Source organism: Macrobrachium rosenbergii, chromosome 21, assembly GCF_040412425.1.
Source record: "Macrobrachium rosenbergii isolate ZJJX-2024 chromosome 21, ASM4041242v1, whole genome shotgun sequence".
NCBI classification, from domain to species: Eukaryota; Metazoa; Arthropoda; class Malacostraca; order Decapoda; family Palaemonidae; genus Macrobrachium; species Macrobrachium rosenbergii.
Window position 1 is genome coordinate 57914310 of NC_089761.1, and position 26062 is coordinate 57940371.

At 32.3% G+C, this 26062-nt stretch overlaps 1 protein-coding gene across 1 annotated transcript in view; it reads left to right on the forward strand.

Moving 5' to 3' along the window:
* Positions 1–26062, forward strand: part of LOC136850224 (neurobeachin-like) — a 536778-nt gene that overhangs the window by 68531 nt on the left and 442185 nt on the right. The window contains 6 exon segments of the mRNA XM_067123859.1: positions 581–730; positions 863–970; positions 1770–1944; positions 9267–9394; positions 15158–15262; positions 25435–25588. Of these exon segments, the coding sequence (XP_066979960.1) occupies positions 581–730; positions 863–970; positions 1770–1944; positions 9267–9394; positions 15158–15262; positions 25435–25588 (820 nt within the window).

Genomic DNA, 26062 nt, shown 5'->3' on the forward strand with positions numbered 1-26062 from the left:
GCAAGACCTCAAGTGAGGAATGAGTTGTCAATTAGAATGAATGCCATTTTGAAGAAGGGATACTCTTGCTGGATTGTTCATGAAACAGGTACTTGATTTTAATATCTTATGTCCCCTTGAGTCTAACTTATGTGAACCTCTTGTTTGAAGAAGATCACCTGGAATGGAGAAAGGAAACAAGTTCCCCTCTCTCTCTAAAACTGTTCACAAACATGAAATGGCATATTCTGATGCACAGCATATATTTTACGGCAATTGAAATTGCCGCATATTGTAGTTTTTACTAAAATTTCAGCAAGATAAGAATAGAAGAATCTACAAAAAAAAATGTTAACATAGAGAATCCTTTCCTGGCCAACTTTACCTCTTCTAGTGTCCCGTGATGCTGAGTGGATACTCTTTCAATTTTTTGTTGCTTACAAAAGGTTAAGGCAAAGTTAATTTGAGGTGATTGCTTACATTAACTGGGTATTGGAAATATAGTCCTTTGATATTGTAATCCATTGAAATTTTTTTTATTATTATTATTATTATTATTATTATTATTATTATTATTATTATCATTGTTATTATTCAATAGGTATGTACAGTGGCTGTGAGAAATTGCCTTGAGTGCCGTGAAAGAAGTCGTCTCCAGGAGGTTAATGGAGCCGGTGGTAATGGAATCAAGCCCATAAGTAAATCTAGACATATTCATTCTCTTATAAGAGGAGCACAAGCATCTCCCAAGGTAACCTCTTTCTTGAACATTTTTCTCATTTCCGTACATTTTCCAAATGTGTTAGAGATACTGCATAAGAAATTATTAATATTATTTTCTGAAAGCATTTGATTGTTACTTAAACCTGATTTTCTCTTACAGAATATAGTGGAGAATCTTGGCACTCAAAACAGCCCTGTTAGAGACCCTGAAAAACTTCTGCAAGACATGGATGTTAACAGGCTGAGAGCTGTTATATACCGCGATGTGGTAAGTATATATGTTAGTCGTGTGTCATACTCTAATTGAACAATGTATATATCAGTGTAAAAGGTGATTACGTATGAGGCAGCCACCAAAATTTCTATTTGAAATACACTTTTTGAGCTGTTCTCACTACAAGATGACCTCAAATTTGGCTCACTTGTTCTTACTATAATACCTGATTCACAATATTTTAAAAACAAAGTAAGCAGTAGACTTGAAATGCACCATATTACCATGTATTATTTAATGTGTTATTTAAATAGAGGAATGCTAGGCTATTCTAGGTTAGCTTAGACTGGCCTAGCTTAGGTTGGCCTAGGCTTAAATGGTAGAAAATACTACCCTGTATTAAAGATTTGATAAAGCTAGAAAGGTCTTTATTGTAGATTGCAAATTACACAACACTGCATTGTCATTGATGATACTCTAACCCAATGGGTTTGGAATAATTTTTTAAAGGTTCAAATTCAGTCTCACACACACTGATTTAAGTGTAAGGTGTAATAGTTTTTATTTTACATGTACTTAACAAGAATATATTTGATGTTTTGATGTAGAGAAAAATTCTTGTGTTACATTTAGTGATTCCTATAGTAAGTAAAAATCTTGTCTAATATTTTACTGTATTTATAATAAAGAAATATAGAAATTGTATCATGTAAAACTCTTTGAAATCAAATTCATATTTCTGTCAAGTGCATATTATACATTTGATTGTGGTACATTTCATTAAGTGCTATTGTTGAAAGTACTTTTCAGCTGTTTTGTTCCTTCTATTAAATAGTTTTATTTTTTACTTCAGGAGGAAACAAAGCAAGCTCAGTTCTTATCTCTAGCAATTGTCTACTTCATTTCGGTGCTTATGGTGTCAAAGTATCGAGACATTTTAGAACCACCCACCAATGCCTCCTCTTCACCACCCCCACCACCGCAAACTGCTCACACCAATGGTGCGTTTACACAGCACCATTTCTCAGGTAAGGATTTTTTTCATAAGGCGAGTTATTTCACATGTATAAACTGTATATATTTTGCATAAAGTTACTTGATAAACTTAGTAGATTTTCTTCACTATTACTCCGTTGTGGGATTTGGTAAATAACAACTAAGAGGAATTTCATTCTGTGTATTGTACAAGTTACCACCTAATTTGTAGAGTTATTTTATTAAGCAGACTGATGGAAAGTTTAATGGGCACCACTGATTGTGCTAAATATTAGTGCTTAGGCTTTATAATTATTGAATTTGTTAAAATATTTTCAAGCTTTTATGTATTTGCCATATATATGTGTTCAGTTAGTTATTTCATATATCATTTATACTTACAAAATTCTTAAACAGGTTAGACATTATTATCAAATAGCAGTATCTTTTTAACATAATGTAGAACTTTATTAAATTATATATATTATATATCAGTATATATATATATTATATATATATATATATATATCATTATATACTGTATATATATATATATATATATATATATATTATATATATATATATATATATATATATATATATATATATATATACATATATACTGTATATATATATATATATATATATATATATATATATATATATATATATATATATATATATATATATATATATATATATATATATATATATATATATATATATATATCAGTATATATATATATATATATATATATATATATATATATATATATATCAGGTATATATATATATATATATATATATATATATATATATATATATATATATATATATATATATATATATATATATATATATATATGTATATATATATATATATATATATATATATATATATATATATATATATATATATATATATATATATATATATATATATATATCAGGTATATATATATATATATATATATATATATATATATATATATATATATATATATATATATATATATATATATATATATATATATATATATATATATATATATATATATATATATATATATATATATATATATATATATATATATATATATATATATATATATATATATATATATATATATCAGGTATATATATATATATATATATATATATATATATATATATATATATCAGTATATATATATATATATATATATATATATATATATATATATATATATATATATATATATATATATATATATATATATATATATATATATATATATATATATATATATATATATATATATATATATATATATATATATATATATATATATATATATATATATATATCAGGTATATATATATACATATATATATATATATATATATATATATATATATATATATATATATATATATATATATATATATATATATATATATATATAGTCTCAGTAATTGGGAGGCTACTTGGAAATCTTAGCTTAATGATGAATAATATTGCCAAGACCAGGAAGAACATTCTTTATTATACGAGCTTTCAAGGTATAAAACCTCATCACCAGGCTGAAAAACCAACAAGGATGAGAGTCAATGAAATTACAATAAAGTGAATTGTCATAATAAATCTTCAGCAAAAATACTAACCAAATATATAAAACGAACAATAAATACATACTAAAAGGGTGAGACACAAAATAACGAAAACTTGAAAACGAAGACAAACATAAAAATATAAAAATAAGGTGAAATGTAAACAAACTACCACTTTCACAATAACGCATGAAGCAATCTGCTTATACAGGTCCAAGGGAATTTCCCATAGCTACGCCATCTATGTGATTATATAATTTACCATCAAAAGTAAAAATGCCATCAGCAGTTGCTAAATGTAATCATTTTTGCAAGTCTATTTTATTAAGTCCAAACATTGATAAGTGGTTTTCACACATATTATCAACAATAATTTTGGTTGTTTCTTTTAGTGGGATATTGGTGAAAAGAGGGGTTACATCGAAACTAGCCACTACATCTTGGTTAAAATTGAAAGAGCATAATTCTTTAACAAATTTCAATTTTAACCAAGATGTTGTAATGGCTAGTTTCGATGTAACCTCTCTTTTCACCAATAACCCACTAAAAGAAACAACCGACATTATTCTTAATAATATATGTGAAAACCACATATCAATGTTTAGACTTAATAAAATAGACTTGCAAAAATTATGACATTTAGCAACTGCTGATAGCATTTTTATTTTTAATGGTAAATTATATAATCAAATAGATAGAGTAGCTATGGGAAATTCCCTTGGACCTGTATATGTGGATTGCTTCATGGGTTACTGTGAAAGGATTAGGATGTCTGAATGCCCTAGTGCTTTCAAACCCTTGTATTATCGTAGGTATGTAGATGATACTTTTCTTGTGTTTAAGGAATTATCACATATTGATTTGTTTTTTTTAATATTTTAATTCTCATCACCCTAACATTTCTTTTACTTGTGAGACAGAACAGGATAATAAGTTGTCATTTTTAGATGTACAGATATACAGAAATAGTGGCAAATTTGAGACCTCAGTTTATAGGAAAAGTACGTTTACTGGCTTGGGACTGAATTACCTCAGTTTTTCACCAAAGCTGTATAAGATGAATTCAATACGCACTTTGATAAATAGAGCCTACAATGTTTGTTGTGATTTTACTTTTTTTAGCAAGATATGGTCTTCCTCCTGAATTACTTTTCTGAAAACTCATATCCCATTTTTGTATTTTACAAAGTTCTGAAAAATTTTTTAAATGAAAAGTTTTGTCCCAGATTGGTGTACAGTACTGCTAGTAAAGATGTAAAGTACATTAAATTGCCTTACCTTGGTCATAGTAGCTATATGGTCTGAAAAAAGTTACAAGAAATACTTAAGCATTGTTTCCCTCAAATTAGTTATCGGTTTGTTTTCAATAATCCTTTTACTGGAAGATCACTCTTGAGGGAGAAGCCTACTTTGCCTGTGGACCTTAATTCCTGTATCGTTTACTTGTTCACTTGTTCGCGGTGTGGTCTGCGATACGTGGGATCCAGTTCCCGCTGGCTCAGACACAGAATTTTGGAACACAGAGGTCTTTCTATTTGAACTAGGTTTCCTCTTTCCATACCACCCTTTTCTGCCATTAGGGAACACAGTTTAGCACAGGACATCCTTTCACTGACCTGGATTTTGAGGTACTGTACTGTCTTTTTGTTCAAATAGACTGGACCTTATGATTTCAGAGTCACTGGTTATTAAAAAGATGAAACTGGAATTGAACAACAACTCATCTGGTATTCAACTAGCTATCGTGTAATTTCATAATAGGTGCACAATTGGGTCGTTAAATATTTTACTTTGTGAGTGGTAGTTTGTTTACATTTCACCTTATTTTTATATTTTTATGTTTGTGTTCGTTTTTAATTTTTCATTAGTTTGTGTCTCACCCTTTTAGTTTACATTTATTGTTCATTTTATATATTTGGTTAGTATTTTTGCTGAAGATTTATTATGGCAATTCATTTTATTGTAATTTCATTGATTCTCATCCTGGTTGGTTTTCAGCCTGATGAAGAGGTTTTATACCTTGAAAGCTCATATAATAAAGAATGTTCTTCCTGGTCTTGGCAATACTATTCATCATTATTATATATATATATATATATATATATATATATATATATATATATATATATATATATATAGGCATATAGGTTATATCAAATATATTCATCAGAAATTATACGCATGTATACGTGTCGTACGCCGATCCGACGGAAGAAATATGGCCCCAAAATGGCAGAATAATCATAATTTGAAGTTTTTTTGATGTAAAACTCAATAATAATGCAGTTTACATCGTTTTCAATGCACCCAGAGCATTAAAAGTAAGGTTTTCTTATGATTTTTGACGATTTTCGACGATGTTATGACGATTTTCGGTTACGACGCAAGAAGAATATATATATATATATATATATATATATATATATATATATATATATATATATATATATATAGCTTAATGATGAATAATATTGCCAAGACCAGAAGAATATATATATATATATATATATATATATATATATATATATATATATATATATATATATATATATATATATATATACTGTATATATATTATATTATATATATATATATGTATATATATATATATATATATATATATATATATATATATATATATATATATATATATATATATATATATATACAGAGTATATATAATGAGAATTCTTAAATATATGTACTTAATTCTTGTTCCATGATTTTTATAATTTTATTTCATTGACTATTAATTCAGTAAAAAGTTAGAATTATTTGGATAGTAGAATTACAGTTACAGGATGTATTGTATTTATTACCTTCTGGTATTGGTTTATAAAATGAATATTTCAAAGTAGTTGTTGTCAGTGTTATACTTTTAACTCAGTCAAGAAATGCTGTATATTCCACCTAAAGGTGAAAAAGAAGAAACAAAGGAAATTCAGTCTAAAAGTGAAGAGGAGGAAAAGGAAAACCCTAAACCAACCATAGAAAGCAAAAAGGAGAAGTCGAAAGATGAAGGTGAAGCTGCGGTTCTGCCCTTGGATGGGCCCTCGACAGTATCAGCTTTAGTATCTGAATGTGTAGACAAGCCTGAATCATTGAAAAGTGCAGCCTTGCCCTCAGTAACTCTTCCTGCTCTGACTCTTTCTGTCATTCAGTCAAATCTGAAACAGACAGTGCCCACCAGTACCACCCAAGTACCTGTGGTACCTGAAATCAAAGAGGGAAAAGAAATGACAAGTACAAGCAGTGAGGGGAAAAGTAGTGTTCAGCAAACCAAAAAGGTTGCTCCTATTTTTCCTTCATTTTCACAAACTTTAGATCCTAAATATATGCCAGGAGGCTCATCGGTGGGCATATTTGGGAAATCAAAAGAAAAACCATGGAAAATGAATTTGTTTGGTGGTCTTGGAAAGACTCCAAAAAAGGATCAGCCAAAACCTACATCACAGTCTGAAGCTGCCAAAAGTGCTGACAGTAAAGAAAAATCAGCTGAAGGTACTTGTTACAACTTTAAGACATGTAGAAGCTTTCATAAACTGGCACAGTATTTTCTGTTTTACAGAAATGTATGCTATCTTCCATAAATGTTATTGTAAAATTGTATGGTAACTCCTTACCATCCTCACTCCATAATATCCACTGCAAAGTAGTTTACAGTCAAAATTGACATGAGGTTAGTAAAAGCACGTAAATTACAGTACATGAACATTTACAATGATAATGTTACAATATAGTAAAGGAATCTAAGAAACAATTGTACTGTGTCATATTTAATTTCTTACCATAGTTATTAGGAAAGTAATTATCTGGCTGGTATGGAATTACTGTATGAAAAGTTCTTTGATGACTGCTGTACTTTGCATAGTCTATAGGGCAAAAAGTATTGTACATTATGTAATAGATGTACAGCATTTGTAGTTGTGCAGTCCCATATGTTGTTAAAACTAATATTCATTGATGCTGTATTAATGTGGTAAACTAGTGCTGTATTCATATATTAAGCTTGATTGTAAACATTAGGAGGTGTTTGAAAATCATTCCAAGGTTGATTTTAGAGGTGCACTTTAGCAATAGGTAATTAAGTAGCTGTGTAATTGCTCTAATAGAATAGGAATTGCTTTAGTACTGGTAAAAAATTGAATGCTATATAAGCCTATGGTATTCAGAGATGTGGCATAGTATATCTCACCAGTTTTTAAGAAATTTTTATTTGATGGACTGTGATGAAAGTGACCTTATATTTAATTTGAGTTGAGCATAGCTCTGGGGTTTTGGGTTTTAAAGAGTTTAGTTGATCCAGCTTATGCATGTATTTGGTTAAGATTTGTAAACTTGGAGTATTTAATTTATTTTGGCAAGTGATCAGTTTATTTTTTATTGAATAATTTTAGTAATATACACCTTAGAATTCTCATAATCATTTTGGCAGTTTCATGAATTATTTTACTAATTTTACCTTTTTTCACTATAACAGTCCTTGTTTTATCAGCTTTCTTAAGATTTTTTATCAAAAGCTTTGTTGTCATATGTCATAAAACTTTAGGGTACAGTATTATTTTTTGAGCCAGTAAATCTTAGATGATATTGAAATCTAAGCCATATTTGTGTTTAGATATTGTGCATTATTTCTAAACAAAAAGATTTTACAACTTCCACTCATTTTTTGTAGAAAGCTTGAAACCTGATGAATCACAATACCAATATTGTTTTGTTCGAGGAATATAATGGTATGAAATGTTTTTTTAAACATGATGGAAGATTACTGTAATGAGTAAGAATCTTTGTAATAGAAGAATTTAAATAATTTTATATATAATGCTGGCTCTCTTTTAGATAGTTGCAGATGAATTATTGATGAGGAGGTAATATCAGATGTGATGTTTTGGTCAATGAATTTGTGTTGCAGCCCCAGTGCACCAGCACCCAACTGTTTGTTATACACAGCTCACATACAGTAATATAGTAATCATTTACAGTGCAGTAATTCTTATATACTTTGTGTCAATAGCTGTACTTGAAATACTCATAAGATTTTTTGTGACATTTAGATATGTTGATTAGCTAGTATTTGTGCTGTTCATGGAGGAATTTCTAATCTGTGCATTAGTTTTAATCATATTTTTTGCACAAAGTTATTGTTATCATTGTCTCTATTAAAGTGACAACACTTGTGTGTAGTATGTTTTGGTAACAGCATCTGTTAAAAATAATTACAGTATTAAGAAATTCTCCTCTTTTAGTCATTAGTGTGTATTGTAATATAGTACACCATTTTCTTTCAAGTTACGAAAAATTAAGGTGTTTCTACATTTTTAAATTATCTAATACATTTGTGGCCATGTTTGCATTTGTTAACATTCCTGGTTTCATAGTTTTTTCCATTTGGGAATTCGGGTGTACCCTGTGTTTATTACGGAAATGTTAATTTTTGTTCTTTTCATCATATGTTATTGTATATATCACATTAGTCGTAAATGAAGAGTTTCTAAAGAGAAAGTTTTCTTTGGTTCTTGAGTGTTAACAGTGAAATATTGTAAAAATTTTTGGAGAACTGTGGGATGGCACAATACTTAGAAATGTGTAGAAATGAAAAGAAGGAGAATTTTACTTAAGATCTCACTACGTTGTGCAGTATTTCATGCTTTAACTCTGGCTCATGAAAACCATTGTGCAGTGTATGTGTCCATTACATATTGATTTAGCAAAGTTTCAGGAATGTTCGTGTGTTTCCATGGATGAAACTATTCATTCATAGGTCTAATCTAAATGGTTTTTGTAGGTACAGAGCGTACTGGGGAAGTAGATGAAGATGGAGAATATGAAGTAATTGTTGTTGACCAACATAATTCATCAATATTAGCTTCTGACCACTGTTCCACAGCATCATCTGGACCACCATCCTTAAAGGTAATGAAAAACCTCTTTCAGATTATCAAACTTATTTGATAATTCCTTGACCCTGCTTATACATAACCACATTGCTATTGCTTTGTAGGCACAGGGTATTTTACAAAGTTAGTGTTATCCTAGGGCCATGGTTATCTTCTTAGGATATTTATTTATGGTATTTAGGTCAACACTATTTATATCATAGGCATCTTTTAGAAGATTAGAATTTGTTTCATAGTATTATATTTAAATATTGTAATGATGTGGTTGATTCAGCAGTGCATCACAATATCAGGTAATCTGTGTCCTGTGGAAACAACATACAGTAGTTTTCTTTGGTGTCATTTCTGGATACCATCAAGAGGAAAATTGTTTAACTGTACTATTCATGAGAATGTATAGATTAGATATTTTAATAGTATGAATTATGGTCATCGTCAGTTTGATTCTTGTCATGTGAAGTATTCAATATTTGTTGCTTAACATGAAATAAAGTAGATGTTACATATTTATGTACCATGTGGAATGCTCATATTCCAAAGCTGAATTGAAAACACAGGGAAAACTACATAAAATTTTTGTGTAGAGTACATTTAAAAAAATATTTTTTTTTTATTGTGAAAGGATGGACAAGTTTTTTCTTTCATACCATTTATCTTGAATGCCTTATCCCTATATAAATTCTCCATTGAGTGATTCCCATACATAAAAAAAGATATAATTTTTACTGAACTTCCTATGTTTCTTCATTGAATAACTTGATTATTGAATTACATAATGCCCTCAGATTATTTAAGTAATGCTGTATCCTTTAAATTTGAGTTTTTCATTTGCATGTTTTATATTCAGAAGTGCCCGAAGGTATGGAGATCATAGGTGTTTTAAAGAACGTTAAATTCTAATCTAAAGTGGAAGAAACTGATATTCCTGCTGTAGCAGGGTAAATGTTAACAGAAAATAGATTGGGTCTTTTAAGTTTGGTATAGATCATTTTTGGTCTTGCTTACTGGAAATGATACAAGTATGCTAAATTCTGTTGTCTACAAACAAAAGAAAATATATACTGGACAGAGGATTAAGTAAGGATAACTTATATTTATCAGACAGAGAGACATGCCATTTAGTATGATATTTATTTTTTTTATTTTGACAAGACAAGTAAAATTAACTTTGTCCATGATTGTTTACTAGATTTGGAATTGTGTTCCTTGTATCAAAAGCTGTCACCACTGATCGCCATGCAAGAAATGTAACTGATATGCAAAACTGCAGTTTATTAATAATTAATATCTAAATTAATAAGGGATATTTTAAATTAGAGATCTAATTTTCTTACACAGGTGCAGTTTACATTTTTGTCGCTTTACAGCCACTCATTTAAAATACTGTAATCAGTTGTTGTAGTACAGTGTTGATTTTTAAAACTGGTAATTCTTTTAGGTAAATGAAGTTAATCAAAAGAATTCAAGTATGGTTTTTGTTAGTTTTGGGAAATTTAAGGAATATGCTATCTTTTTTTTTGCCATAGGTGAGCAGTGAATGCCTCTTCATATAATATAATTGCTTGTTGTTACAGTATTTTAATGTTTGGTTGGGAAATGCACTTTCTTGTATTGAAGTGAATAATAAAAAAAATTCTTGTTATGTAAATGTTATTTGAAGTTGATGACAGCAGGCCCAGAGACAGAACTATAAAAGTAAAAGAGAACTGAACACTGAAAAGGATATCTTATGTTGTGATATTTTAATTTTTTTTGAGCAAAGACCAATAAGACAGGCAACAATGCCCTTTTCTAGCCGAGGCCCAAAGAAAAAAAAAAGAGTGAAGAAAATTGGTGCTGAACCATAGAGAAAACAGTAGGCTTACCTTTTAAAGGAAGGCAGTTTAAAAAAAAAGAGGAAGAGATTTCCACAGTTTGGCAGTAGGAAAAAAATAAGTCATTGAATCGTGCTATCCAAGTTGAGGATTACTGATTTCCACAGAGTAAATGTGGAACCAGGTCACCCAACGTATGTTATGAGGCCTTTGTGGAAGAGGAGAAATTTTTCCTTCAAGTTGAGCAGAAGGACAGAAATAATACTTGGAGAAAAGTAAGAGAGAAACCATTGTATGGTAAAAAGAAAGAGAGTCAGATGATGAGGTGAGAGTGGATTCAAAGGAACTATTATATTTTTAGAGCTAGTCCTATCTAGGAAGGAGGTAAAAGATGCAGCACCTCAAATATTAGAGAAGTACATATTACAAACCGGGACAGATAAGTCTAACATAAAACTCATAATTTAGGCAAAATATGAAGGATTGAATGGCCAGCAAAAGCATGAAAAACTTGGAAATTGGGAAGGCATCAGGTACTTTGGCATCAACAGTACAAGATTAAAGTGATTGAATAAAAAATTAGGAATGAACCTACGTGGGAAGGAGCGAAGCTGTAAGCAGGAAGTTTGGCTAACAGTAAGAGACATCAATTGTGATGAATGAAAATGATTATAAAAAAAAAGACTAAGTAGATGACCAAATGTTAATGAGATAAAATAAGAAAAATGGTCACCAGTAACTCTCGCCATACAGAAATCATACTGATTGTCCTAAAGAAGAGAATTGGATTCAAGTGTGAGGTTTAAGTTTTAAAAACTTCAGCATTATTAGAAGTTGAAGCAGTATGACATAAGTTGAGAGGATTAGAATGGTCACCCATTGTAGGGATTAGCTGGACCTGAGCATATTTTCTAAGAGGTGGTATAGTCAGGATTTATCTGTTAGGTGAAAATTACAGTAAAGCAAGGAACCAGTTGGTTTTTTACTCAGATGACTCTGGCTTGAATACAGTCTAGGCCAAGTGCCTTCTTTGTCTATAAAGATGCAAGAGCCCTACACAGAACATGTATTGGACAATGGTAGAGTACGAAGATTAAAAGCATTTGAATTTTTGGAAGAAAAGCAAGTCGAAAAATAAATAGCAAATGTATGACTATTCCATAGGAGAATAAGCAACAGATCCATTTTGATGGAAGAGAGGAGGAAAGTTAGACTGCATAAGACCTTTGCTTTTTATGCCATTTACACACTATTTTAGAGTAACGCTACAGAGTAAGGTATTTTTAGTGAGAAGTTTTTTAATGTTTATAAAGAAATGTAAATTATTAAATACTTTTACCATAAATTGGTACAGTATTAGCGTTAACAATGTCCAAAGCTGTTTATAAGTATTGTATATTGATTAGAATTTGACATTGGTAAGCCATACACAATATTTATGTTATAATGAATTTTGTTTCATAATGTAGTAGAAAAAGAAATAAAAATTTAAAAGTAAAGAAAATAAGAAATTATAAATGAAAAAAAAAAAGAGTAAGGCCAACATTGCATTGTTAAAGAATTATAATACATCACTTCAAAGATAACTAAGCAATAACCATAAGATGAATGCATTCAGACTTGAACTCAAGACTAGGATGTTGCTGAAAAGCTTTCTAAGACTATGTACATGTACTCACCATTCCTCATGACATGCAATCATAGTATCTTTGTAACCTGTACATTAAAAAGAAAGACAGTAGAATTAAAGTAAAATCCAGGAAAGTGATGGACTACAGTGTATCTTAATCTTCTTTCATAATGCCTGCTTTTATTACCCAAATGGGTACAATATAAAGGGTGGCACCAGAAATGCTGAAATAACTGAAAAACCACAAGTCAAAATAACCTGAAAAGATATAAACAAGATTTATATCATGATGAAATTAAATAAAACCTTGAAATATGTGTATGAATCTGTAAATTTGAAACTATACACTAACTTAGCCACCCCTCTATCTTCCAGAATCCAGGTAAATAACTTGCCTACCATGTCCATATAGCAGAGTAGTTGATGAGCAAAGACACATCCTTAGAAGTGATATTAGGAACAAAACCTATCATGTTAATACAGTAGAGCATTTTATTGGCAAAGGTACAAGCTTGGAATTAACATTAGCTACAAATTTACATAACTAGTGTGTGACCCCATAAAGTGGCTTGGTAATAATAGAGGAAATATTTAAAGTATACTAAAAGCTTCAATTCCTTATACAGATTAAACTTCGATTTTTTATATTCAGATAAATTAGTATTTGTAAGCTGTTTACAATGACAAGTAGGAAACCCAGTATGGAACAGTTTACCTATCTTCTGTTAAAAAAAAATGAGCAAATGTACAGAATTGTGAGCTTGTCAGTAAAAGTCATACTAGCTGGCATATTAATAGAAGACGCTGTAAGCCCTTGTATGTGAAACTTGAAATTGTATTTTTTATAAATTTGACTTCAAAATTTTTATAACAATTTTATTAATTTTTATTGATACCAGAAAATAAGCTTTTATGTAGGTTTTGATTAACTTCTTTCATTTTAAAGAATGAATGTCTTTCTACAGGATTTTGAGTAAAAAAAAAAGGATTAAATTGATAGTTCTTCAGCGCTTTAATACAGTTAATTCTTCAGCAGTGCAACAGTTCATGTAACTCATTCTTCTTAAGACTTTAATTTTAGCTGTTCTTTAAGTTTAGGGCTAAATTTTAGTTCAAGTTACTTGATAGTTACTGGATTAGATATAAAGGAGAAATACTCTGTTGTAAATACATGTATATATTGTGTTTTTATATATTTTGTACTCTAGTCTAATTTTATTAGAATTGGAATTAGGTAATGTAGAATAATGTATATACTGTACGGTATAGTACAATGTCATATAATTAGAGTTTGAGTGTGTTTTGGAAATACACAGGTCAGTGCTCCATTCGTTTTTATTACGTAGAATCTTTGTCTCAGCCTGAGGTTTTCCTATTTGCTGATGGCATTCATTTAAGTTTGAATGAATACGTATTTGCTACTGACAAAGGCAGAAACAATTAAAATCAGCTTTTGAGAGAGAGGAAGAAGTTCCTTCACAGGAGTTACCAAAATCATTTTAACATTGCTTTTACAGTATTTAATATTTTGTGAAAGAAAATTTTTCTATTTAAATACTGTAACATATAAGATTCTCTCTCTCTCTCTCTCTCTCTCTCTCTCTCTCTCTCTCTCTCTCTCTCTCTCTCTCTCTCTCTCTCTCTCTCTCTCTCTCTCTCTCTCTCTCAGATGATAATCACATAAGTAATGAAATTACTTAACCTTATAAAAGAAGTAAAAATCAACAGACACTGAACTTTTATTGAAATTTTTATTGCCTTGTACAAGTTTAGATGTGCAGTTGAATTTTGCATATTTTTTATGCAGATTTCTACTTGCATTATGTAAAATACATATTTTTATGGCATGGTATTTCTTTTCTGTGTTTAAGGTTGAATATATAGATATCCCAGGCAACATTCCAGTAATAGGATTTTACAGAGATTTGCCTTGCTTTTCCTGTTTTGTTGTTTTCTATTTAGAATAGTTTTCATCTTTGGTTGTCAGATAATGCAAGGTTTGATTTATAACAAGCATATATGAGGAGCATATTTTAGAGATTTCTTAGAACAGCACTGGTATCATCAGTTATCATTGTCAGTTAATAGACTGATCCTTACTCCTTTTGATGCTTATATTAATGAGATGAGTAGTTTAGGTAATGATAATCTTCAGGTAGCTTTATTTATAATAACCCTTTTGCACACATTGATTGACTGGCTATGTAAGCAAGTAAAAGTATGTAGACTAGTACTTTAAAAGTATTCCTTGGCTCGTAGCAATTTTATTTCCCTGTGATTTTCCATTGATAATATTTAGAGCTACTAACCTGACCTCCCTGTGGTCTTTCCCCAGTCCAATCACACTATAGGAACTGGCCCCGTTCCTAAGTATGGTTGTAATGCCTATGGAGCTAAGGTTTCTAAGCCTGTAGCTCGCAACAACATGATTAACCCTAAGGTAACAGTAACAAGTAACCAACTTTGTATTCAATTGATGGTGTTCCCTTTTGTGCTTATGGTGTGATTTGTATCTCTTCACAGTATGCTTTAAGTGCACTGAAGCTTCTTATGTTTATTATTTTGTACCCCAATATATGATGTTGCCCAGACTGTTTTCATACCCAAAGCTATTCTGAACATAAGAGAATATTTTTTGCTTGCCATTTACAGTAGTTTTATTTTCAAAATGATATATCAAACTACTTTTAGTCCGACATGTCTTATGTTTGCTGCTGAATGTACAGATACAGAAGAGATGCCACCCTTTTTGCTAATTTGCAGGTAATAATTAGGCATAAATCTTCCAGGTCACTTGCATTTTCATTGGACTTCTTTACACTGGTCTATTGATTTTCAGTACTAGTCTGAAATGCTAATAGAAATTGTGCCTAAGATATCAGTTAGTAGATGGAGGCTGATAATTATTAGCATGTTAAAAAATGGTGTCCTAAAGCATTATGTACTCTAAAGCTGATCAAGAGACCCATAATTAGTCATTGAACAGTATTCTGGTTACTGTATTTATCTTATTTGAAATTTCTTAGTGTGAAAACAGTAACCATAATTTTAATCATCAGACCTCAGAATTCAATGAAAATGTAAATCCGTTTCATTTACAATTAGTATGTACATATTGTGAACTTCAGTAAAGAAAACCTTATGGCTATAGTAAATATTCAGTAGCGTGAAGCATGGTTATTTTTTCTCGCACATAAAAGTATAATATATATGTTATTATCAGACTTGCACCAAAATCTGTCGTAAAATATTAAAAATAACTAAGGTTTTGTTCTACTTGTAATTTACTGCTTTTATTTATTAATGTATTTGATTTCTGCAAATCTTTTTTTATTGGTGGAGGTGTCTGTCTTGTGTAGGTGCATGCCTTAACACTTACATCCAGATATTGGATGATTAATATTGACTGTATATTTACAAAATCTTTACTTTTTTAATACTTTAATTATTATAATGCATTTACAAGATTCAGTTTTACTTTTGTAAATATATTTCAATTTATCTCATGTTCAGAAAGTATTTTTAAGAACTCATATTCAAGGAAGTGATCACATGGAAAATGGTTTCTTTGTATTAGTGAGACACATTTGTAAATAGTGTTATTAAATATAATGCTTTAACTGCTGGTTCCCTCTTGTTGGGACTAAAAAACAAATGAACGGTTTATATATAAGATGTAAGCATGTACCTTTAATTTGTTTTACTACAGACTCATTAGTCACATATATACTCCACATTTGTGATTTCCTAATGTCCAAACACAATGCTCTCTTTTTTTAACAGTCAGGAGAAGAGTGGTAATCTCCTGTACGTGTTACCCGGAATCTGAGGTACCTGTCAACCACCTGACTTGCTTTTATATGTCTGCTTTGTTTTTCAGGAGTAGTGATGGTTTTAGTATACTGTATATTTTAAGAAATTTTATCTAGACTCTTTTCAAAATGGAAATCATTGCCTTGATGTTTCATTCCATTAGAACAGGGTTTTCCTTGACTTCCTTGGATCTTTTAAGACATTTTCACAATCTGATCCACCTGTCCTCAAGGCAATTACTTTAGTTTATCCGGGCTTTTGGTCTCCATAGGTTTTACCAGGATTCTTGCACCTGTTGTAGCTTGGGCTCACAGGAGAGGCAGCAGACTGAGGAAGTGCCTGGATGACGGTCAGCTGTTGTGCCTGCATATCAGTTGGGAGATGTCAAGTCTTACACCACAGACCAATGTAACATACCTTGGAAATAGATATTGACTTGGAAGTGCTGGTTAATCTGATGGTGGAGAGGATTTAGATTGTATTAATTGGAGTACTGTACCACAAATCTGTTCTTGTAGAGACTCTGCTGCTGGCAGATGGACTACCATGCAATGGAGACTTAGTTGACCAACACAGGAAGTGCACATCAACATCCTAAAACAGCAAGTCTGCTAGGCTCTTTGGCATTGATGGGGCCATGTGCTGAGGGTACATTAAACCTCACTTACTGCTTTGCTCAACTGGACTAAGCACCCTGAAAGACAAATGTGCACTTTTGTTAATTGTACAGGATCCTGCAGTTTCACCTAGGAAGGCTGTCCATTAGTTTCAGGAAAAATCCTGCAGAATGTCTCCCTCTTAACCTCTGACCAGCAAAGTGGGACCAGTTGTGTTGTGGTTAAGTAAAAAAACTCTTAATCCTCTCAGTTCTTCTGCCCTCTTTATAACACGGAGTGTTATAAAATGTATTCTGCTGTACCTGAGCTGAATCACTTATCCCTTATAAATTACAGTAGAATTATTATTAAAAAGATTTTTCCTCCTCTCCTAGTTGCATGTTTTGTCCAAGTTATGTTTTTACCTTGTAGGTGTATATTTTGATAACATGAAATGCATACATAAAAATACCAAAAATTTTTGTTCTTGATACTCCACTCTGAAATTTGGGGAAGGGGATCTTATATAACCAGGTTTCTTATATACCATCAAATACGCTAAGTTTTGAGACCTTACTTTGATGTGAAAGCTTTAATAGACTTAGTCTTCTGGGGTATACGTATGCATCTGTCTCTCATTTAGAACAAGTCTGTTTGTTGAGTGAGATAATATTGTACAGATGCAAGCATCGTATATAACACTTAGAAAGAACTTGTCCTTATTTGCATGCCTACTTCCTAAATTGCAGTAGGTTGTATAAGAATGATGAGTTTGTGATAAAATAAGATTTTTCGTAAATAAAATTGATATTTTCAGTTTAAACCCATCACTTATGTGCTCACATCTCTGAGCCAAGCTTAATTTGCTGTATCATTTCTAGACAGCCTGAAAAGTGAGGCTGTTGGTTGATGGGTACTTCAGATTCAAGTGTTGTATACTGCTTTTATATTAAACATTTGAAGACCACAAATGAAGTCTGTATGTGTGATGAGTTTGTATTGAAATAATTAACTTTCTTCTTTTAAAATTATGTTATCCAAGTTGTGGCTCATACAGACAGAGGATCTTGAGCATTTAGACAGTATACCATATATGGTCTTATCAACATCCTACATCAGAAACTTGAAGCTTTGACATACTGTATATATCAGGAGTGATTTTATTTATGGTTAGTAAAACTGGCATCACAACATCTAGGTTCTGAAATTATATTTTGAAAACTCATTAATTTGTTCATTAGATTTGGTTTATTAACTTCTCTTGCCTATTATAAAAATAGATGAAAATCATGTTTTCATTTATCCTTTTTTTCATTGCAAGTACATAGATTTTGTTGAAAAGCTTTTTTTTTGTTTTTGGTAAAAATACATTAACTTAACATAGCCTATTTTTATGCCCCATCCAAGTCCCAGACATGTCACCTTACTCATAGCAGATAAAGAAAATTAGGTGCTCAGGCAGGTTATTGTGTGAACCTGATGGCTTGTAGGTCTTACATAATTATTTGAAACATTCCTTCTGTAGTCTGATTCAGCTGAGACAGTGCCAGATTGTTTGGGAGGAGGGTAATTCTGTTACAATAATAGTTATCTATTGAAAATATAAAATTTACATTTAAAAGTTATATTTATTTTGTAACAAACCCATTACAGTACTCGTAACATGGTCAGAATAACGACTTATGCAGAAGTCAAGCTGACCTTGTGGTGTGCTGGAAGGGAAAAAGGAATTGAAGAGACAAAGCAGTTCCTGGTAAAAGATGCTTAAAGAAAACAAAGGTCAAAAGAGGAATAAACTGTCAAAAATTAGATTAGAACCCTGCTTGAAAAAAATTGAAGGAGCATGAGAATGTGTGTGAGAATTTATATAACAAGTCCACAAACCTATGAAAAAGAGCCAACCACTCAAAAAAAGAGAAATTTCTTGAATCCACAATGATACAGTATGAGGATTAAACTAGTTCTTCCTTTAGTGAAAGAAAGTGAAGGCATACAGTGATGGGCTTAACCTTGATCTGAGATGAAGGTCAGACTCTTACAGTAAAAAGGGAAGGATAGAAGAATTATCAATCCTGAGAGGCAAGGTTATCACCTTAGGGGAACTCCATATGGAGATATACACCTCTGAAGAAGCTTCTTAGAGCAAGCAGTCATGGGTTACATTAGAATAAGATTGCTTGAGCTGACTTGAAAATCCAAACTGGTTGTCCATGCTAATTGGTTGAAAATTTTAAAAGTTGATGCAACTCCTTAACTGTAATGTCTGTGTACTTTTTGGAGGAAGCCAGGCAAACTATGGGTCATGCCTGGTGTCACCTTTAGGAGGAGCCTAGGTTAGGAAGGGCATTCAGGATTGAACTCGTTTTGAGTTAAGATATGAAACTGGTAGGAGTAGGGTTCTCCTTAAAAGTTAATAGCCTGTGTTTATCAAAAGTAGATGGAAAGGTTGGCAACATCTGCATTTCAACTTGAGTGGTGTCTTGTCCCTGGAAAATGTGAACTGAAGACCAGAAAAGCCCTCCTATTCAGTTTTTGTTATCCAAAAGCAGAAGGATCTTGGAGTACTTACTCCTTGATTCCAGGTGTCTTGTTACTGTCTAAGACCTCCACAGAACCTGTAAATCGTTGTAAGGTGCGGTTCATCCAAATCTGTCAGGCTACAGTAGCAAAGAGGACCTGGAAAAGGCTGAGAGAAACTTAAATCCATGAGATCCTGAGCTGTAGGACAGCCAGATATCCCTCTGGCTAAAAGAGACAGTCAAGACTTGTAGAAGATGCTTGAAGGTTTGAAGAAGTTAGCGAGCTCTTAAAAGCACAGTAAGCTAATTCAATTAATTAGATTGGTACTGTACACTGATGTTGTCTTGTGTGTGTGAACATCTACCACCTGAGCATGATCCTTCATGGAATATGTGGAGGAATAGGTAAAACAAAGAGGAGGATTAGCAACTGAAACCTACAAGAAGAAAGGGATCTAGAAGTCTTCCTGTAAAGAGCCCCACTGGTGCATTCCTGTTCCTGATAGCTTGTGGAAAGAAGACTAAGGGTTTCACAAGAGAAAACCCTTCATTTGCTTCTTAGGTGATTGAAAGTCTGGGAACTTGTGTTCTTCAAATAAGGTTAAAAGCAGGTGCAAACTGAAGCTCTTGTCATATAAAGATCCAGACCTTTCGTGGATGCAAATGGGAAGGTGGTTTCCTTCCAAGAATGCATCATCCAAGTAAAAGGCAACCCTTCTTGCAAGGTAACACAAAGGGCCTTCATGAAAAGTACTTCAAGGATCCTTGATTCTTAAAGCAAAGAAGCTGCTCTACTGGTATACCAGCAAGTAAACTGCAAGAACAAATAATAAAACCTTTTGACTAAGAACTGAGAGACAGCAGAACTGAAGGAGAACAGTGAGTATTTGAAAAACTGGGACATAACCCTCAGAAGTCTTGATAAGTTTTGCCAAGCAGAGTGATCCTGGTGCTTCCTTGGAAAACATTTGTTCTGAGGTAAGTTAGCAGTTGCACACTGAAATTGGCAGGCTTGCAGTGGGTAACAACTTTTAGGATCAAGGCTACGATATTATTATTATGCAGAAGATGAACCTTTTTCATATGAAACAAGCCCACAGGGACCATTGACTTGAAATTCAAACTTCCAGGGAATATGGTTTTCATTCAGAAGAAGTAACAGAAGGCAATGGGAAATACAGAAAGGGGAGCTCAGTTATTAGAAAAATAGATAAATTAACAAATTAATACGTGAATAAAGATGTAAGTAAAATATTAAAGTACAAATTGAATTGTATTAGGGAAGTAATGCATGGCATCTTTGCTTGAACTTCTGAAGTTCCAATTGCATGACATCCTCTGGGAGGCTGTTAGGCAGGCCAATGGTGTGAGAAATTGAAAAATAAAGGACCTCTAGAACTGAGAAGTTGAACAGCAAGGCACATTTACTGCATATTGATGCTGCTGTTCAGTGAATCTGGATGCTCTCGGCAGGAAAATTGAATGGGATCAATTGTTAATGTGGAAGATCTCTGTTAAAATGCAACTTATGAAAAAGTGACAAACAAGAGACCATCCATCAATGTCCAAGTTACAATTGCTAATATTAGGAAACAGAAGCACAGCACCAAGAACCACTCTATCTAAAAGAGATAAATCTCTTGCAGAAGCAGACATCCACACCGGAGAACAGTATCCTGGTAAAGGAAGGACATTGATTTTACTGTATCATATTTATAAATACATGAGTCCTTACGAAGAATACCTAACTTTTGTGTGGCATTTACTGAAACTTTCATTAGATGTTTCTCAAAAGTTAGATGCGAGTCAAAAGTTACACCTAGAATAGTTAAAGCTTAAGACTCATTCAGCAAAGTCCCATCCACCTGAAGGGAGGATGGGGTGGAAAATCTGTACAAGATCTGCTACTCAATAGTGGTGTTTTACTGGAGTTCACTGATCCAGTCCATGTCCTGACTGAGGCTGAGGGCAGCTTCATTTCTCATAAATGGAGACTTTACTTCACCCACAAGTGGTGCATCAGTGGCATACTGAACAATCTCGTTTTCCAAGCCAACAACCACATCACTTGTACGTGTATACACTGAAAATAACAGTGGACCAAGAACACTACTCTATGGAACTCCAGATACAATAGGTCTTGGTTCACTAAAGATCCCATCAACAGCAACTTGCTGCTGTCTGCCTGTAAGGAAATCTTGAAGTATGTAATCCTAAAACATATCTACCCACTCCAAGATTCTGAAGTTTATAAATAAGTACCTTGCGATTTACTAAATTGAAAGCAGCACTAAAATCTATTTGAATTATTCTGCACTTAGAGCCCTTATCAAGTTCTCTTGCAGATGGCATGTAAAGCCTAAAAGAGCATCGCAGGTACCTAACTGCTTTCTATATGCATGTTGACTATCAGCTAACAGTCCTTTAGATTCCACATAAGTTTTTCAGCAACTTTGGAGAGCACAGGGAGAATAGAAACTGGCTGGGAGTTACTGCAGTCTGCAGATATGCCACTCTATGGAACAGGCTCTGTATTACTAAGGTAGCACACATCTGCAAAGATACTATGTCAACATAAAAATCTATAGAATCTACTAATCATGGGGGACAACATACTAGAAACTTTTTTGAAAAACGAAGGGAAGAAATCATCAGGATCTTCTCCACCCCAGCTATCAAGATTATCCAGAATTTTCTTAACATCCCTAGAGTGAAATGCAAATTTTGTAAGAATAGGGTTGGGATGACTAGTATGTATCAGGGAGAGGGACACCCTCAGCTGATCGCTTAGCTTCAAAAGTTTGATGGAGCAGTTCAGCCTTTTCTGTAGGTCCAGTTACCACTCCACCATCATCTATTAGTAGTGGTGGAATGGAAGGCAAGCTTGACTTAAAGATAGATGATGTCAATTTGGTCCACCACAGATAAGGCTGAGTAATTCCTTCAAGTTTCTTCTTCAAGGAATTATTGCAATTTCTCTCGGCTATATAGTAAGTTCTATTCACATCATTGTGAGAATCAACAAAAATGGTGTAATTTTCGTGTGAATGATATCATCTCCATTTGTTGAATTTGGTTTGTTTGTCATGGTAAGCACGTCTACATATATCATCAAACCATGGCTGGTCATTTGTCTTGAATTTCATGGCCTTTCTAGGGACATACCTCATTAAAATAGCCATTAGCATTTCATTTAACTTCTTGGGATCGGGATCTAATATAGCATCTGAAATATTAAGTAACTGACAAGCTTCAATAATGTGATCCCAATTGGCTTCAGATTTCAGCCAAACTATTTTTCAAATTGTGGTACTGTATTAGGAAAATACTGATTGACAGATATGTCCATCTCAGTGGCACAGTGATCAGAAGTGCCTATATATTCACAGACCTTGGACTTGACAATAGCTGAAACATCTATGAATGTGAGGTCTAATCTATTACCAGCAATATTTGCGAGTTCCTCAATTAGTGGGACAAAATTGGAGGATACACAGAATTCAAGAGCAGACCAGCCATATTGATATGTGGAATTTGAATTTGGCCACACACTGTGCTTTGCATTACAGTTTCCACAAATGGTGAAGGAAGCTTTTGAATCCTGTGATGATTCATACTAATCCTTTCCAAGAGACAGTCATATATAGAATTGCCGATGTTTGGATTGCGGTAAGCAGCAAATACATAAACATTATAGAACTTACTGAAAATTTTAAAGCAAAGAACTTATGGCAACTAACACTCCAAATGTTTCTGATGATAAATAAGTCGTCTGGACTTGGGCATGTGGGATGTTATTACAATAGTATATACAGGCATACCCTGGGCATGTGGGATGTTATGATGATAAATAAAGTCAAGGCCATCAAACCTTGGGATTAAAAACTCAACCTTTGACTTATTACTACTTGCAAGAGTCCCAGATAAAAACATCAAATTGCAGTTATGAGCACAACTTTGGAGTATATGAAAATTTGACCTTAACCCTCGAATATTTGAGTAAAGTATTTTACAGTTTTTCCTACTGTAATGAGTAAGAGGCCCAGGGTTCAACTTGATGTCTCCTGAAAGAATTAAAATTATCAACATAAAATCAGTAGCAAAATGAATAAATAGACTCATAATAACAATAAGATTGTAAAAATCAACAGAGCAATAAGCATCAATACCATGAACAACAACAGTATTTATATTATTTACAAAAATTCTGCTGAAAGTTCAGTATGAATAAAGTAGACATTATGTCATTGAGAAAAGCACAGGAAGCAACTGGTTGACAAGGTGGGGCCAGCATACCTTGTAATGCAAATAAGAAATCTGCCAGGTTTGGCACAACAACTGGTGGAGGACAGTCAGGATGGATTTAGAATTTATATGTTCAGAAGGAAAAGATTAGGTAAAGACAAAGGCTCTTTCTTGATAATCCACCAAGCAACTTTTGCTTTCTCATTAGCCTGTCTTACACACTTTTTGAAAAAACAGGAGAGTGAACAAAAAAAGGATAAATGCCTGATTTTACCCTCAGGCAAGGGAATTCAAACCCAAGGACATGGGAGGCCACAGTACAACGGGTATGGCATAGTACAAGGTTGGAGAACAAGGTTTGTATTCAGAGTAATCTTCTCTTAGAAGGGTTGCCTACCAAGGTTAAAGGGTCCCTTCTACTTGCTGGTTTGATTTGGAGTGTCCTAAAAGAGTTGCCTCCCGAGGCTAAAGAGTCTCTTCTACCCTAACTTGTGTAGGCAGGGATGTCCCATCCTGAAGTGAATGCTGCTGAAAAAGCCACATTAACCCACCACCCAGTACAAAGAATGAAAGTAGAAAATGAAAATAAAATATGAAAATTTAATCAGAATACAAATTAATCTTCAATGGTGACAAGAATCTTGGAATTGGTAGTCGATAACTAGAAGGCAAGAACACAGAGAATGATTCATTTACTTACGGAGACCTATAGGGACAACAGGACAAGCGCTAACCTACCTTAACCCTAAAAAATCTGATGTGTCTGAGACTGGCTAGTGACACATATAGGCTATATTAAATTGATATAACAAAGTAGTACAGTAATGAATTTAGCAGAATATTAATTTTCCTCATGAGAACTTTTTCCTTCATGGAGCACAGATATCTTCAAATGAATAAAATCCATCTAGTTTTGTCATGAGCTTTGTATTTTCATGAGTGCTTGACTTTGGTGCAAGTCATTCAAAATTAAATATCACAAATATTATAAATAGTCGTTGCGAATTCAGTTTTATGAAAAATGTTGATTAATGCTGAGAGTGTATTGCTTTACGTAGAAACTTTGGAATAACATTTGCAGATTGCTTTTCTGTGTGAGATCTCTTATGTTCAGTGTTAATGATTGGCCTGCTTTACAATGGATCAGAGAGATTTATATCTTTTGAACTGTTCTGTAGAATACCACTTCCAGGTGATTACTTTGTTGGCTCAAGTACTGTATTTAGTTCCTTTTTATCCCTGTATTTCTATTATACTAGTATAAAGTTACTTCCTTAACCCTGTCAATTTATTATTGTAAGGTACCTTTACCAAAAGCTAGAAATTTCAGTAGAAAAAACAAAAGGAGAATTAATTTCTTTAGTCTTGGGAAGGATTGAATGCCACAGGACCTGTTGAAAGTATTAGGTTTTTCATTTGCTGTTTATTATGTTGTACAGGGCTCTGAAGCAGGTGAAGGAGGTAGTGATGTGGGCTCAGCAGCAGTAAGTCTAAATGAAGAACAAAATTCACAGCCAGCGGATGATGCTTGGACTGATGTCAATCTCAATGATGGAACTCCAGATGAGATGGATGCTAAATCCCCAAAATCAGGTGAGCAAAAATAGAATACTGAAAATATTAGAGTATGTGTACAGTCATTTCAAATGTATACTTTATGTTGCAGAATTTCAGTCATGAGCAGGTTGGTTGCTCAACTGCATTTATGAGTTTGGCCTGGAAGTAACATAAGGGAAACTTGTACATTATGTAAATTTAGGCATTGCAAGGAAGTATGGATATATTAGCTGTATTGTTTGAAACCCAAAAGTTTGTTGCTTTTTGGTTCCATCGAAAAGTTGTTACTGTAGCACCATGGGTTAAGGGTTTTATTATTTACAAAAGAAGGTTAGCAGTGTTTACTGAAATGAAGGAAAACATTCACTTCCTTGTGTTAATGGTACTAATAAAGTTTTTATGATGACAAGTTTTTATTTGGCACTGATGATTTTTATCTCCATTCAGTACTTTGTGTTTTTTTTTATTCATTTCACAGTATCAGTTTTGTTTCTCTTTTCATATAATTTT